The following is a 14,333-nucleotide window of genomic DNA, read 5'->3' as shown; positions in this document are numbered from 1 at the left end:
GAGAGAGCTTTTCAAGTTTTTACATTACCTAAATGTCGGGATGGGTACTGACACTCGGTATTAGACAGACTGCGGTGCTAAATTATTGAAGACTGGAGCATTAATAAGCTCCAACGTTACCAGTGCTTTAGATCTGTTCTTTTTAATGTTTTGGTGTAATTTATTATCTCGCTGCAGCGAGTATCTCCTCTGGTCTCTATCGGGGCTGAGCTCCTCAAACTACACAAACACACACACCGTCAGCCAGCAGAGAGACTGTGGTGGAGTAACTGAAGTGAACCAGGTGAAGTTGAGATTACTAGAGTTGATGACAACTATTGTTTTAATGCAGCAAGGGTGCGACTGCAGAGGGCTCAAGCAAAAAAGAGGCCCTTTGAGGTCCTATCTGCAGGTTTTGTAGAGGTGTCAACAAAAACCTGCATATGGAAGGTCAGGATGCCAAGACTAGCATGACGACTCAAAAGAAGGGAGGCAAGAATTTACAATTTCATGGAAGAATCTCTGATCACGCATGTGAAATAAAGACTGGTATCAAGATTGACCATCTCTAATTTCTTGTGAGAACTATTTCAAGATTGAGGGTCAGGAGCTCTGAATGTATGATGAATGATAATAATGATAATAATAATAATGATGAACAAAAGATTTCAAAGACTACACTAACAATATGTATATTGAAATACAGGTGGCATAAACTTAATTCTGTGGTAAAGGACCAGTGTGCAATATTATATATATATATATATATATTAGGGGTGTAACAATACACACATTTGTATTGAACTGTTCGGTATGAGGCCTTCGTTTCGGCATGCATTACAAACATTTGTTGGAATAATACTATTGCATTTGGAAAATAAAATAAAGCTTAAATTGTGTGAAATATAATGTTCTTGATGGAGTCACTGCACTCAACAAGGCTACCCACACGACGTAACAGGCAATGAGCTGTCAGTCACTCCCACCACCATAGAAAAACATTCATACTCCGGCACATTTGTGCTGGTAGTCATGCTACGCTAAGCTACTTTGTTGCAATATGGATAGTATCGCCATTATTACCAGACCAGAATATAACCAATAACCAAATATTTTAAAATTCAGGAAATTTCTCTGGCATTTTGCTGTATTGAAATCATACCGAACTGTGGCACCACTATGTCTCGAACTGAACTGTGAATTTTGTGAATTGTTGGCCGGCTCAATTACTGTAAATTTTTGAAATCTTGCTGTGTCCTACTAATAAAACAACAGTCAGACCTGTAGTAGTCCAGCATGACGCGGTTGGGTGTCTCATTGTTGCACAGACAGACGTGGTGGTAGAGCTGGGCAAGCTCCTCGCTGAGCGTTACCAGCTCGTCCTGAGCTGAGTTCAACACACCCTGGCTCTCATTGGCTGCTGACAGGGCTGCCTGTAACTCCAACTCCAGGCTAGACGTCTAAAAGAAGAGCAGAGGAAATCCTTAACCTCTGTAACTATTTGTCATTCTATTCAAACAGACACGATTTATAGTCGATATAACATTTTATTATACATTATATTTACCTTCTCCCGTCCCTCCCGGCAGCTCTTCTGCAATGAGGCGACCTGCCTCTCCAGCTTCTGGAGCTGACCACTTTGCCTTGGCTTCTCCTCGGCTGCTCCCTCTACACACTGAGTGAGTCTGTCACGCAGGGCTTTCACTTCCGCCTTGAGCTCCACCACCTCTGTCACAGCAACACGGTACTTGCACTGCAGGATCTCCAGACCAGGGGTCTGGTATGAAAATACCTGACTTTTGTTCAGTGTCTCACTCCTATCCTCCTCAGTTCCTCCTTCCTCTTCAGCTTCCTCCTCATATCTGTCCAGCTCCATCAGGGCCTCAGGGTTGAGCTGAGAGATGGCACTGTCGTGGGCGTCCTGGTTTAGGTGTGCCCTTCGATGCAGGTGGCGGAGGGCAGTCATTCTCTGGCTAAGACGGAGGGCCTTCTCGTGCTGCTCGTTCAGAGCCCCCTGGGTGTGTTGGAGCTGAGTCTGGGACTCTTGCAGACTGGTCATCAGTGAAACTTTATCACGTTCAACCTGAAAGGGGCAGCAGCAAGATTAGGGAGAACTACAGCAAATATGGTATGAAACTAGAAGTTTTCAAACCTTTTTTAGAGGTTCATACCATTTAACACATCAGATTTAGACTTGGAACCATTGGGGTCCAAATCACATTCTACTGCTTCATCTTCAATTATTACACTGTAATTTGAATCCTCTGAAAGGTATACTTTTGGCAAAGGCAGGGTTCAGATTACAGAATGTTGGCACCAATTGTCCCAAATTGATCTATTGCAACAATCAAAGAGAGAAATCTGGTTCTGGGACTGGGTCTGTATCATATATCTGCTAATGGAAGTTCATAGATAAACTGGAACCATCCTAACCTGCTACTCACCACGTCTGCCTCAGTCACATGGAACCTGCTTGATGTTCACAATATCTGCATGAGCCCACAACAGTCAGTGAGACAGATATCTCCAGGAGGATGAAAGCAGAAGACCACTGAATTTGTGACCACAAAGATGATTCAGTCTACAGGTTTGTTGCAGCTGATGTCAGAGTCAGCTTTGATTCAATGTAGCCAGAGCAGCTGAGGCTAACAAGTCCCCAAGACATGTCATAACTGTTCCAGCAATTATATTAGGAAAGAGCCACATGCCAGAATGGGAAAGATATAGGAAGATGTGTAATTAAAGGATTCCTTCCACGAAGACTTGCCATGTCAGGCACACACCTGATCAGCAGTTAGTGGCAATAATGCACAAAGAAACACAGCAAAGGGCAATAAAAGACAGATCAGTGAGGTAGGTGGGTTTCAAAGGAAGCATTAAGCATGTTTGTCATGTTTGTTAGCCCTCAAGGATACACACACTCCTCTGCTGAGGTAAATAGAAAAACTCCTTTAATATGCAATTATGTACATAACTTAAAAATCCCTATCATTTCCATATATTAGTAGTAACAGTAGTAAACAGTAAACAGTTTGCTATTAATGCATAATCCATCATTTGCGTACCATCAGAGAGTTACAAACACATGCATTGTGTCATTTTTCATTAATTTCAAAGAGAAAACTGCATTGGCACAGTGAAGGTCCAAATGAACAGCACTCAGGCAAAGAGTTAAATGTGGCTCAAACACATCTTTCACCACCTTTAGACAACCAGGTCCAAACTGGAAACACAAACTGAACCAGATCTTTTAAACTGCATTATAACACAAAGATATAAATGGATTCATTAACAATTTAACAGAGCAGCCGAGACATCAACAACAACAGCTGCTATGAAACACATCCAGAGTGGCGATAGTGTAATGTAGCAGCTGAGATATAAATAAGGTCTTCCTGCAGCTCATCCTATCAGCAGGGAGCAGCGATGGATGGAATTACACCTACAGGAACTGAAGCAGATGCACATACACATGGAAGAATGTATCCAACAAGCACAATGCAGGGCTTCATGGTGATCTGAGCATGATCTGATATACTAAGTAATTGAATGTGAGAGTTTGGGAAGGTATGAGAGAAAGGTGCTAGGAAAGGAAACAAGACTGAATGTGAAAGAGGAGAAGATAAATTGAGAGAGTGCTTGATGCATTGTGGGTACTGTATGTCAGCATTGTTTACAGTAAATTATTCAAAAGCCTTGGCTTTTTAAAGAGGAGTCTACTGCTGGACTGTGAACCCAGCAGACAGTGAAAATAAAGAATAACAAGTTTTTACACCACAACCAAAATGTGTCACATATTAACAATTTGGTACAATTCTACATACAATTTGATGGGATGTTTGAACACTGCATGTCAGACACAGGAATCGTTCAATTATTTCCCTATTTTCTGAGATAATGAGGAAATGAGAACATCAATCTAATGTCTGTGAGTTATGACGTCATATATTTCAATCAGTGAGTTTTAGAGGTGTTGGTAGAAGTATTTCTGAAGATTGAACAGAGCCAGGCTAGCTGTTTCGCCTCTTTCCAGTCTCTCTGAAATCGGTCATTACAAGTCCCAGAACTCTAGTTAGGGCCTGAGCACCAACTACTTCGGTAGCGCAGGACCTATTGTTCTTCAAATGTTTATTATTATTATTATTAGGGCCGAGCACCAACGTAGTCGGAGCGTATGACCTATTGTTCTTCAAATGTTTATTAGGGCCCAAGCACCGATGTAGTCGGAGCGGAGGACCTATTGTTATTCTAATGTTTATTATTAGGGCCCGAGCACCGACTTAGTAAACATTTGAATACGATAGGTCTTACTATTGTTATTCAAATATTTATTATTATTATTATTATTATTGTAACCGGTTGTATATGGATCCTCTCCTCAGCATCGGTGGGTGAGTTGTCCTGGCCAGAAGACTGCTCCTCTTCATCCTCCCCAACATCTGAAGCTACAGATGGAAGAGAGGGAACAGAGTCTAGCTGGGTAGCCCCAGTGGGCACAGAGCCCTTGGAGGGCTGGTCAGGATGGCAGCGGTCAAACTCCCTGATGAGAGGGGCATCCAGAATGTGTCAAGCTGGGACCCAGGATCTTTCTTCTGGACCATAGCCCTCCCAGTCGACCAGGTATTGCAGACCTCTCCCACGGCGGTGGGAACGAAGCAGGTGGCGAACTGTGTAGGTAAGACCTCCATCGATGAATCGAGGTGGCGGCGGAGGCTGTGCAGCAGGAACCAGTGGGCACTCTCGAACCGGCTTCACCTTGGAGACGCGGAATGACGGGTGGACCCGCATGGTCCGGGGCAGCTTGAGCCTCACTGCTGCAGGATTGATGAGCTTCTGGATCTCGAATGGCCCAATGAACCTGGGTTCCAACTTCTTAGACTCTACCCGCAAGGGTAGGTCCCGGGTCGATAGCCACACCTTCTGGCCAACCTGGTAGATGGGGGCTCTGGAGTGGCGCCGGTTGGCCGCTGTGGAATACCGGTTGGCTGAGCAGAGGAGCGCAACTCTGGCTTCGGCCCAGGTACGGCGGCAACAGCGGATGAAGGCCTGGGCAGAGGGGCAGGAAACCTCCTTGTCCAGGGCCGAAAACAGTGGCGGTTGAAAACCGTAGGCACACTGGAACGGGGACATTCCAGTGGCAGAGCTGGTCAGGGTGTTGTGGGCATACTCCACCCACATGAGCTGCTGGGACCAGGACGATGGAGGCAAGGACACCAAGTACCGTAGAGCCGTCTCCATCTCCTGCTCAGTCTGGCTGTTAGATTGTGGGTGGAATCCAGATGACAGGCTGGCTGTGGCCCCAATGAGTGTGCAGAATCCCCTCCAGCACACTGAAGTAAACTGAGGTCCCCGGTCAAAGACCACGTCAGTGGGGAGACCATGGAGCCAGAAGACATGCAGCAGGACCAGCTCAGCAGTCTCTTTGGCCGAGGGGAGCTTGGGCAAGGGCACAAAGTGGGCCATCTTGCTGAACCAATCTACAACTGTCAGGATGGTGGTGTGTTTGTTGGACAGTGGTATACAAGATAAGGAATACAGGCGACCCCTGGGTGGAGTGGTGCCTGGTTGCAGGTCAATGGCACAATCATATGTGCGATGTGGAGGCAGAGATGAGGCCTTGGCCTTATTGAATACCTCCCGATAGTCATGGTATTCAGTAGGCACCCCTGACAGGTCTGAAGCAGAGCTGGAACAGTCTGACTGCTGGGGTGCAGGAGCTTGTTTCAGGCAAATCAGGTGACAGGATGAGCTCCACCCTAGGATAGCTCCTGTTGCCCAGTCTATGTGGGGGTTATGGCGGCGGTTAGGTTAACCCTAACCCCAGGATTAATTGATGCTGGGGTGACCACATGATAAGAAACCGGATGGTCTCATGGTGGTTACCAGACAGGAGCATACAGACTGGCATGGTCTGGTGAGTCACTGTCCCCAGTAGGTGACCATCCAGGGCGCTGGCAGGAACAGGGCATGGCAGGGGTACCCGGTCGATACCCAGCTGAAGGGCTAGGTCCTCATCAATGATGCTGTCATCAGCGCCAGAGTCAATGAAAGTAGTGAGGGTCTGGGATCCGTTCGTGAGCAGAAGCTGAACGTGGCACAGGGGTCTTTGTTTGGGGGAGAGTCTTGTGGTTCGGCTCACCAGTACGTCCCCTACTACTGATGTGCTGTGCCTTTTGCAGGGCACTGGGATATAAAATGACAAGCCTGGCCACAGTACAGGCAGAGATTTTCCCGGCGGCAGCGCTCACGCTACTCTGGAGTGAGACTGGTGCGCCCCACCTGCATGGGTTCAACGCCCCCAGGTTGAAGCCCTGGGGGGACGCTGGTAGCTGATGGAGGACCTCGAGGCCGGGTGGAAGAGCGGCGATCTGTCTCCCCCTTGCGTCACTCCTGTCGACTAGCCTGGATGCGTCTGTGCACTCGGGTAGTCAATTCAACTAAGCCATCCAGGTCGGAAGGCAAATCAAAAGAGACCAGTTCATCTTTAATATACTCAGCTAGTCCAGCCAAAAAAGCATCACACTGAGCTGCAGAGTTCCAGTCGCTAAGGCGTGCTCTCGTGTGAAACTCAATGGCGTAGTCTGCAACTGTCCGGTTTCCCTGACACAGGTCCATAAGTCCCCCGGTAGGATCAGGGCCCTTGGAGACCGCCCCGAACATCTTGTGTAGCTCCGCATAAAAAGCCAGGAAGGAAGAGCAGGCTGGCGTGCGCCTCTCCCATTCAGCAGTGCCCCACAGTCGTGCCCTGCCTGTCAGGTGGTTGATGCTGAAGGCTACCTTAGCCTCCTCCGAGGCAAACGTGTAGGGCTGCAGGGAAAACAAGATGGAGCAGTTTGTGACGAATGGGTTGCAGCACTCTGGGGTTCCCACACGTGTGCTGGAGCAGGCGTCAGAGGGACAGGAGGAGCTGAGACTGCATGCTGGGTCAGGGCTGCTGTTAGCTGTTGGACCTGAGCGGCTAACGCAGCCAAAGCCTGCTCCTGGGCTGCTGCTGACTGTGTCTCAGCGGCGATGTTGGTCATCAGCGCCTCATGCTGCTAGAGAGCCCCCTCGATCCTCTCGAAACGGCTCCATGGTGCAGGGGTGTGTGCTGGGTCCATGACTGACCAGATTGTAATGTAACAGGTTGTATATGGACCCAAATGCAACACACAAGATTCCAGGGATCATTGGCTTTTATTACAAACTTGCAGGTACAGCAGGCAGAGTTAATCAGTCAGAAACAAAAGGCTGGTGGGTTTACCGGGAGTCAGGCGAGACGAGTAGAACAGGGGCAGGTAGGGTCAGTAACAGGAGATCAGTCCGTGATAGAGTACTGGAGAGTATGGCATCGAAAAGCAAAGGACAATCTAGCAATGTGTGTCTGGGAGGCAGGAGTGAACAGGTGAAGGGAGTTAGACTGATGAGGAGGGTGTGGAGCTGAACTGTGACAATTATTCTTATTCTATGTCTTTCAAGGTGAAAGGAGGTGCTTGGGATACTGGTAAGATTTTGAAATTTGGCACGCAAGCAAGACGTGGTGAAAATTGCAGTCTGATTGGGGTGTCCAACTGCAGTATGAAAAATTGGCTCGATAGCGCCCCCTATTGAGTAGCCCCAACATTGTGTTTCACCTAGCTGTATGAAATTTGGTAGGTATGTGTAACTTGATTGGACATACAAAATGTCCTGGAGGTATGCCCTAAACCAAACAGGAAGTTGGCCATTTTGAATTGTATGATGTTTTTTGACCATTTCAAGGCTCCGTACTTTAACGAACTCCTCCTAGAGATTTGACTTGATTGACTTCAGATCTGGTCAGTATGCTCTTGAGACATTGTCAGTGAAAAGTTACGCATTCTTCGCCATGAAAAACGAAGGTCTTTTTGAGGGGCTAAAAATGCTCAAAACATAACCAGACATGGCACACACATTTAATATCCTGAATGTAGTTATCTGATGTGATTTTAATGCTTCAGAGTGGCAAGTGGGCTCGATAGCGCCCCCTATAAAATTACGTACTTTTCACCTAGATGTATAAAATTTTATTAAAGTATACTTTAATAAAAGTCTTAGGGGTCCATGCTCTAGACCCAACCGGAAGTCAGCCATTTTGAATTTTGTATTAATTTCTCGTTTTTTTTTGCAATTTCCAGGTGCTGTACTTTAACGAACTCCTCCTAGGGAATTAATCAGATCAACTTAGAATTTGGTCAGAACAATCTAAAGACCTTAGCGAATAAAAGTTACTAAAAGCTTGAGGTTTCATCGAACAATGTGGATATGGTGTGGCAGCCATTTCACATGGTTCGCCATCATCCATCAAGCTGTTGTAACTCGACTGTACTTTGTCAAAACTGTCCCAAACTTGACATGCTTGATGACTGTCATGACTTTAGGACTTCTGCATGTCAATATTAACTGATAGTCATAGCGCCACCTACTGATAATTATGGCCGTTAGCAGGATTCTATAATTACAGCGGCCCAAACACTGAACTTATTAAAAGGGTTCGTGGGCACACCACCAGAAAAAAGACTTCTCTGATCTAAATATGTACAAACTAAGATGTTTGGAGAGCAGAAATTGGATGAAAAAGGTTTACAAATCGCGCTTGTACATGGAGTTTTCATTAATAGTAAATTGAACTGTTTTTGTTTGTTTTGGAGCCAGGCCGTAATGTAAAGTAATTTCGTGCAACGTGAAGTTTGTTTAATAAAATCAAACTGCACCCAGCCTAATTTATATGATAGATTATTCTACATTGGCTCACCTTTTGACTTAAACTTATTTCTTGATAAAAAGATGTTTTTTTCTCCACATGGAACTATATATTCTCCTATTTCTCCTAGACTCTTCAAGCTTTGAGTCACTCAGCAGTGATTGTCAGAGCTACCTGCACAAACTGAAGCACATTCACACACATTCAGTTTTTTGTCAATTTTTACAGGCTGACAGTTATGATTGTATTCGGAGGTACACTCAAAACATTCGAGGCTTAAGACCTGGCAAAATGACCTGGCTACTCCATTGGTCGACACAGGAAATACCCATTAACTCGTGCACGCAGTGTATGATGGTCACAGAAATGCATGGCCGCATCAGCCAGACTTCTGCCAATACCCTCGACGTCCGTAAATACGCGAGGGCCCGAGCAATGCTGCTTGCAGCTTTAATTTTTTTTGAAATTACAATACGATGCGTTTTCACTGAAACAGTTGGCTGAATACAGTACAGTCACCAATAGGCGAACCCTGGACCTAAAACCGATAGATAATTGAGAATTATTAAATTTTGACGGAGCGCTTTTATTTTACTCACATCCAAAATGAAGTCACAGATAATAAACAATCTAATCAATATAATTATAATTCTAACACGTTAATTCACTTCTAAACAATGATGTTAACAGAGAGGAATAGAGCTGAAACAGATGGTTTTAATAACCACAGATAAAGTCCCTGCACACAAACTTATCTTATTTGAGAAAAATATAATATTATGGTTTTTGATTGACATCACTTCACACCTGAATGAACTGAATTTAAGCTAGACAATGTTCAATGTGTTTTCTGCTCTTCTGTGCAATAATATGTGTTTCCTAATAATGTATGCATGAGAAACCATGGCACCCAAAGAATGTACAACCAAATGCAAACAATTATAGTGAGAAGAACCAAAACCAGCAACCACTAGATTAAAGAAACGAATTGTAAAACCATTTAGCCAAACATTGAATAACATGTGGTATGAGTATGCTAAGTTCACAGTGACGTGCTTAAAAACATGACCACACATGCACGTTCCACTGGTTGATCTATTACACCAACTCCATCCATCCATCCATCCATTTTCCACCGCTTATCCGGGGTCGGGTCGTGGTGGCAGCAGGCCAAGCAGGCCGACCCAGACCTCCCTCTCACCGGCAACATGTTGCAGCTCATTCTGGGGGATTCCGAGGCGTTCCCAGGCCAGCTGGGAGATGTAATCTCTCCAGCGTGTTCTGGGTCTTCCCCGGGGTCTCTTCCCAGTTGGACGTGCCTGGAAAACCTCCAGTGGGAGGCGTCCAGGAGGCATCCTAATTAGATGCCCGAACCACCTCAGCTGACTCCTTTCGACGCGAAGGAGTAGCGGCTCGACTCCAAGCTCCCTCCTGATGACCGAGCTCCTTACCCTATCTCTAAGGCTGAGCCCGGCCACCCTACGGAGGAAGCTCATTTCGGCCGCTTGTAGCCGCGACCTTGTCCTTTCGGTCACGACCCAGAGTTCGTGACCATAGCTGAGGGTAGGAACGTAGACCAAGTGGTAAATTGAGAGCTTTGCCTTCCGGCTCAGCTCCCTCTTCACCAAGATGGCCCGGTGCAGCGCCTGCTTTACTGCTGCAGCCGCACCGATCCGCCTGTCGATCTCCCGCTCCATCTTACCCTCACTCGTGAACAAGACCCCGAGATACTTAAACTCCTTCGCTTGAGGTAGGCACTCCGTCCCCACCTGGAGGGAGCAATCCACCGGTTTCCGGCAGAGAACCATTGCCTCAGATTTGGAGGTGCTATCTCTCATCCCCGCCGCTTCACACTCAGCTGCAAACCGCCCCAGTGAATGCTGGAGGTCATGATCCGAGGAGGCTAACAGGACCACATCATCTGCAAATAGCAGAGAGGCGATCCCAAGACCCCCGAAACTGACGTTCTCCGCCCCCAGGCTGCGCCTAGATATCCTGTCCATGAAAATCACGAACAGGACCGGTGACAAAGGGCAGCCCTGGCGGAGGCCAACACCCACCGGGAATGTGTCTGACTCGTCTTACGCTAAATTGATGTAAATTTGCCCTAGACATGTCAGCCGAAAAAGGCAGATTCTGCAACATCTGACTTGTTTCCAATGCCCAACTGTTTTCCTCCCATAGCACTACGAAAGTGACATTTCTGTGTAATACTTATGTTTATTATAGCTTGCTATTTTAGAAATATAATCTCAGAAAACAGCTAGTGCTTCCATTTATTTTACTTGATAAAGGAATCAATTGAATTCAAAGATGATTCTGCATGTTTATTACATACATTGATGATAGAATTTCTTACAAATTGTTTAAGTTGATTGATTATTGTTTGTTATGAAACTCACTGACATGTTGTCTCATTATACAGTTTAACAGAGATGGAGGTCCGATGTCTGTGTTTCACCTCATCTCAGGAGATTTATTTTGCCATGATGTTAACATTCCCTAACATGGAGTTGCTTAGAACTCACAAAAACAGCGAATGCTTTAACCTTATCGATTAATGATGAACTTTTGGGTAACATGTGTTGATGTTTCGATAAATTGTAAATACTTTAATGGCCATAGGAATGGCCAAAGGGAGAATTGTTGTGGAAATGTATCATATTGTTCTTTTAGTTATAACTTGCATCGCTTCATATATGCAGACCATCCGGACTCATTTAAACCCAAATAATAAATGTTATCATATCGAAGGTATTTTCATGTCTAACCCTCTTCCAGCGAAAACAATACCAAGGCTGGGAACTTGGCCTTGGTGGATGCATCGGCAAGCAGAGGAGGAGGAGGACATCTGCGAAGGGGGGGAGACGAGATAATGTGCATATAATACTTTGTTAAACTATTCCTTGTTGTTAGACCGCCTAACCATCAGTGGGGAAAGAGCTCTATCCATTCAGCTGAATTATTGTTGGTGTCTGTTCAATAAATATGTTTTTAATATTCTAAGAGTTTTCTCATCCCACTCATTTCTCACAGGGAGGTGAAAAAGATTTCTTTCCACCACACTTGACACATGCGTAAAAGTGCCAGATCAGGCAACGCTTAATCTGCCGTCTAGCACATTTAACACTGAATGAGTCAGGGAAGACTCAGATACATCTCGCAGATGAAGTTATGGAGTGTGTCCATATATTTTGCAGAAGCTCCATTCCTGCTGCATTATAGGCTTGTGTGATGTCATCACACAGCCAGTGTGACAAACGCTGTTTTGACAGAGCCATGCCCTGCAAATGTAATGAACGAACAGCTGTTGTGTCCACCTAATGTCTACTGTGCATACTGAGACAAAGCGTGCTTTGAGCAGAGTCAGTGAGACACTTCCTTTGCCTTATTCAGATCAAGAGGAGGGAAGAACCCCTCAAGATAAATGATTGTTGACCGAAAGAAGTTTGTTCAGTCTTTAGGTGTAAATGAAGGATTCGGCTGTACAGTTGCTGCACTTCTGTCCTTTCTACTAATTAAAAGGCAGGATGGCGTGATCAACTGATGACTCACTCTCTTGGCCAATGTCAGGGCTAGGAGGGGTGCTGTCGTCAGAGAGAGCATCTTGAGAGAGATGTGGGCTATCTGCTCAAAAAGGGGACCACCCAGAGAATGAATGACAGGTTTCTGTAGACTCCCTTTAAAACACGCTTCACTAAAGGATGTGCTAAAAATGCTCTCTCCTTAGGCCTTCGTGGGAGGACGAAATGGCTGCAGAATTCACTTTAACTTTAGATGGGGCCAAATAATTATCTACCTACGTTTAAAGGTACATTAACATGAGAGGCATGGGACGTGATGTGGGATCTGAGCCTCTCTCCACACACCAGTGCTAAAAAGCGGACCATCTACCCATATAACATGCTGTAGTAGAAGGGGTTCTACTGGCCTGGGTAGTGCACACCACTGCAGGGGGCAGCCCTGACCTTTCCAAGTGCTCCCAGGATCATACCGTCCAGTTGTGACAGTGCATCTCTGTGCCAGGGAGGTGCCACTGTTTTCATGCTAGCAGCTGCACCACGGTCAGGAAAGAATGCATCCTATGGTGTTAAACAGTCTCATAAGTATTCACAGTCAAAAGTCAAGTTACATAACTTGTAAAACACAATGCACAAATAAATGAGTGATTTGTAACTGCAATGCTGCATCTGCATATATGCCTCTAATTTACAACTTACATTTGTTAATAACCATAAGCAGTTGTACAAATACATTGTCATATTTTTAATAAAACATTCCCATTTGCACTGTTTAATTACATTCACATTCCTTATATTTATTTGCGAATCGTCAACTTTTAAAATGGAAATGTGTTTGTGAGTCTTAACACTATGGGTCCTATGGGTCCTTTTGAGACTGTTTAACCACACCGTTGTGTCTCACATAACATTCACAATGTTATGCAGGGAAGTAACATTCATGGATGCCGCAGAGAAAAACAAACTGGTAAGTTAACTTTTTTCTATAACTGGATACATACATGCTACAATAGATGTGCATGCTTATAAATGTTTAGAGTTAACAGCTGACAAATCTGGAACTATGCATCATGTTTCAACAGCTGAGCTGTGATGGCCTCCGTCGGTAAGCGGCCTTTGGGGTAAGCGCTAGCCCGGCGTGGATGGCGCAGAGGCAGGTTTTATAGCTGGGATGAATGTCAGACAGAAGGATGTAGCCGACCCAGCAGCCAGTACAGAAATGGACACTGCCAGACTTCTTCATCTTCTTTGTGTCTTACTGTTGAGCGGGCGTAAAAGGGGCCGGTGTAGATGGGGTCCATGGCCCATCCCCACTTACCAGACCACACCCGTCTTCTAACGCAACCTTCATTTTGATCCAAACTACACACCTGTAAAGTTTTGTAACTGAAACTTACACAGCTGCGACGCTATCGGTGTGATAATATCTGTCCACAAAGCAATGCCAGTGTTGCTGTCACGGCTGGTAAATAATTCTATTTGGTCCTTCAAAGTCCATACCTGTTTGCAGATGATGTGGTCCTGTTAGCCTCCTCGGATCATGACCTCCAGCATTCACTGGGGCGGTTTGCAGCCGAGTGTGAAGCGGCGGGGATGAGAGTTAGCACCTCCAAATCTGAGGCCATGGTTCTCTGCCGGAAACCAGTGGATTGCTCCCTCCAGGTGGGGACGGAGTGTCTACCTCAAGCGAAGGAGTTTAAGTATCTCAGGGTCTTGTTCACGAGTGAGGGTAAGATGGAGCGGGAGATCGACAGGCGGATCGGTGCGGCTGCAGCAGTAAAGCAGGCGCTGCACCGGGCCATCTTGGTGAAGAGGGAGCTGAGCCGGAAGGCAAAGCTCTCAATTTACCACTTGGTCTACGTTCCTACCCTCACCTATGGTCACGAACTCTGGGTCGTGACCGAAAGGACAAGGTCGCGGCTACAAGCGGCCGAAATGAGCTTCCTCCGTAGGGTGGCCGGGCTCAGCCTTAGAGATAGGGTAAGGAGCTCGGTCATCAGGAGGGAGCTTGGAGTCGAGCCGCTACTCCTTCGCGTCGAAAGGAGTCAGCTGAGGTGGTTCGGGCATCTAATTAGGATGCCTCCTGGACGCCTCCCACTGGAGGTTTTCCAGGCACGTCCAACTGGGAAGAG

At 46.0% G+C, this 14,333-nt stretch overlaps 1 protein-coding gene across 1 annotated transcript in view; it reads right to left on the bottom strand.

The window, feature by feature from the left end:
• LOC142932040 (protein bicaudal D homolog 1-like) overlaps positions 1-14,333 on the bottom strand; it is a 55,223-nt gene that overhangs the window by 13,930 nt on the left and 26,960 nt on the right. The window contains exons 8-9 of the mRNA XM_076076259.1: positions 1,547-2,062; positions 1,261-1,439 (exon numbers count right to left, since the gene is read on the bottom strand). Of these exons, the coding sequence (XP_075932374.1) occupies positions 1,261-1,439; positions 1,547-2,062 (695 nt within the window). The remainder of the gene's footprint in view (positions 1-1,260; positions 1,440-1,546; positions 2,063-14,333) is intronic.

This window comes from Anarhichas minor, unplaced genomic scaffold (genome assembly GCF_050575085.1).
Source record: "Anarhichas minor isolate MPS153535 unplaced genomic scaffold, ASM5057508v1 ptg000055l, whole genome shotgun sequence".
NCBI lineage: Eukaryota > Metazoa > Chordata > Actinopteri > Perciformes > Anarhichadidae > Anarhichas > Anarhichas minor.
The sequence above is the reverse complement of the archived record's forward strand: the minus strand, read 5'-3'. Positions and strand labels throughout refer to the sequence as shown.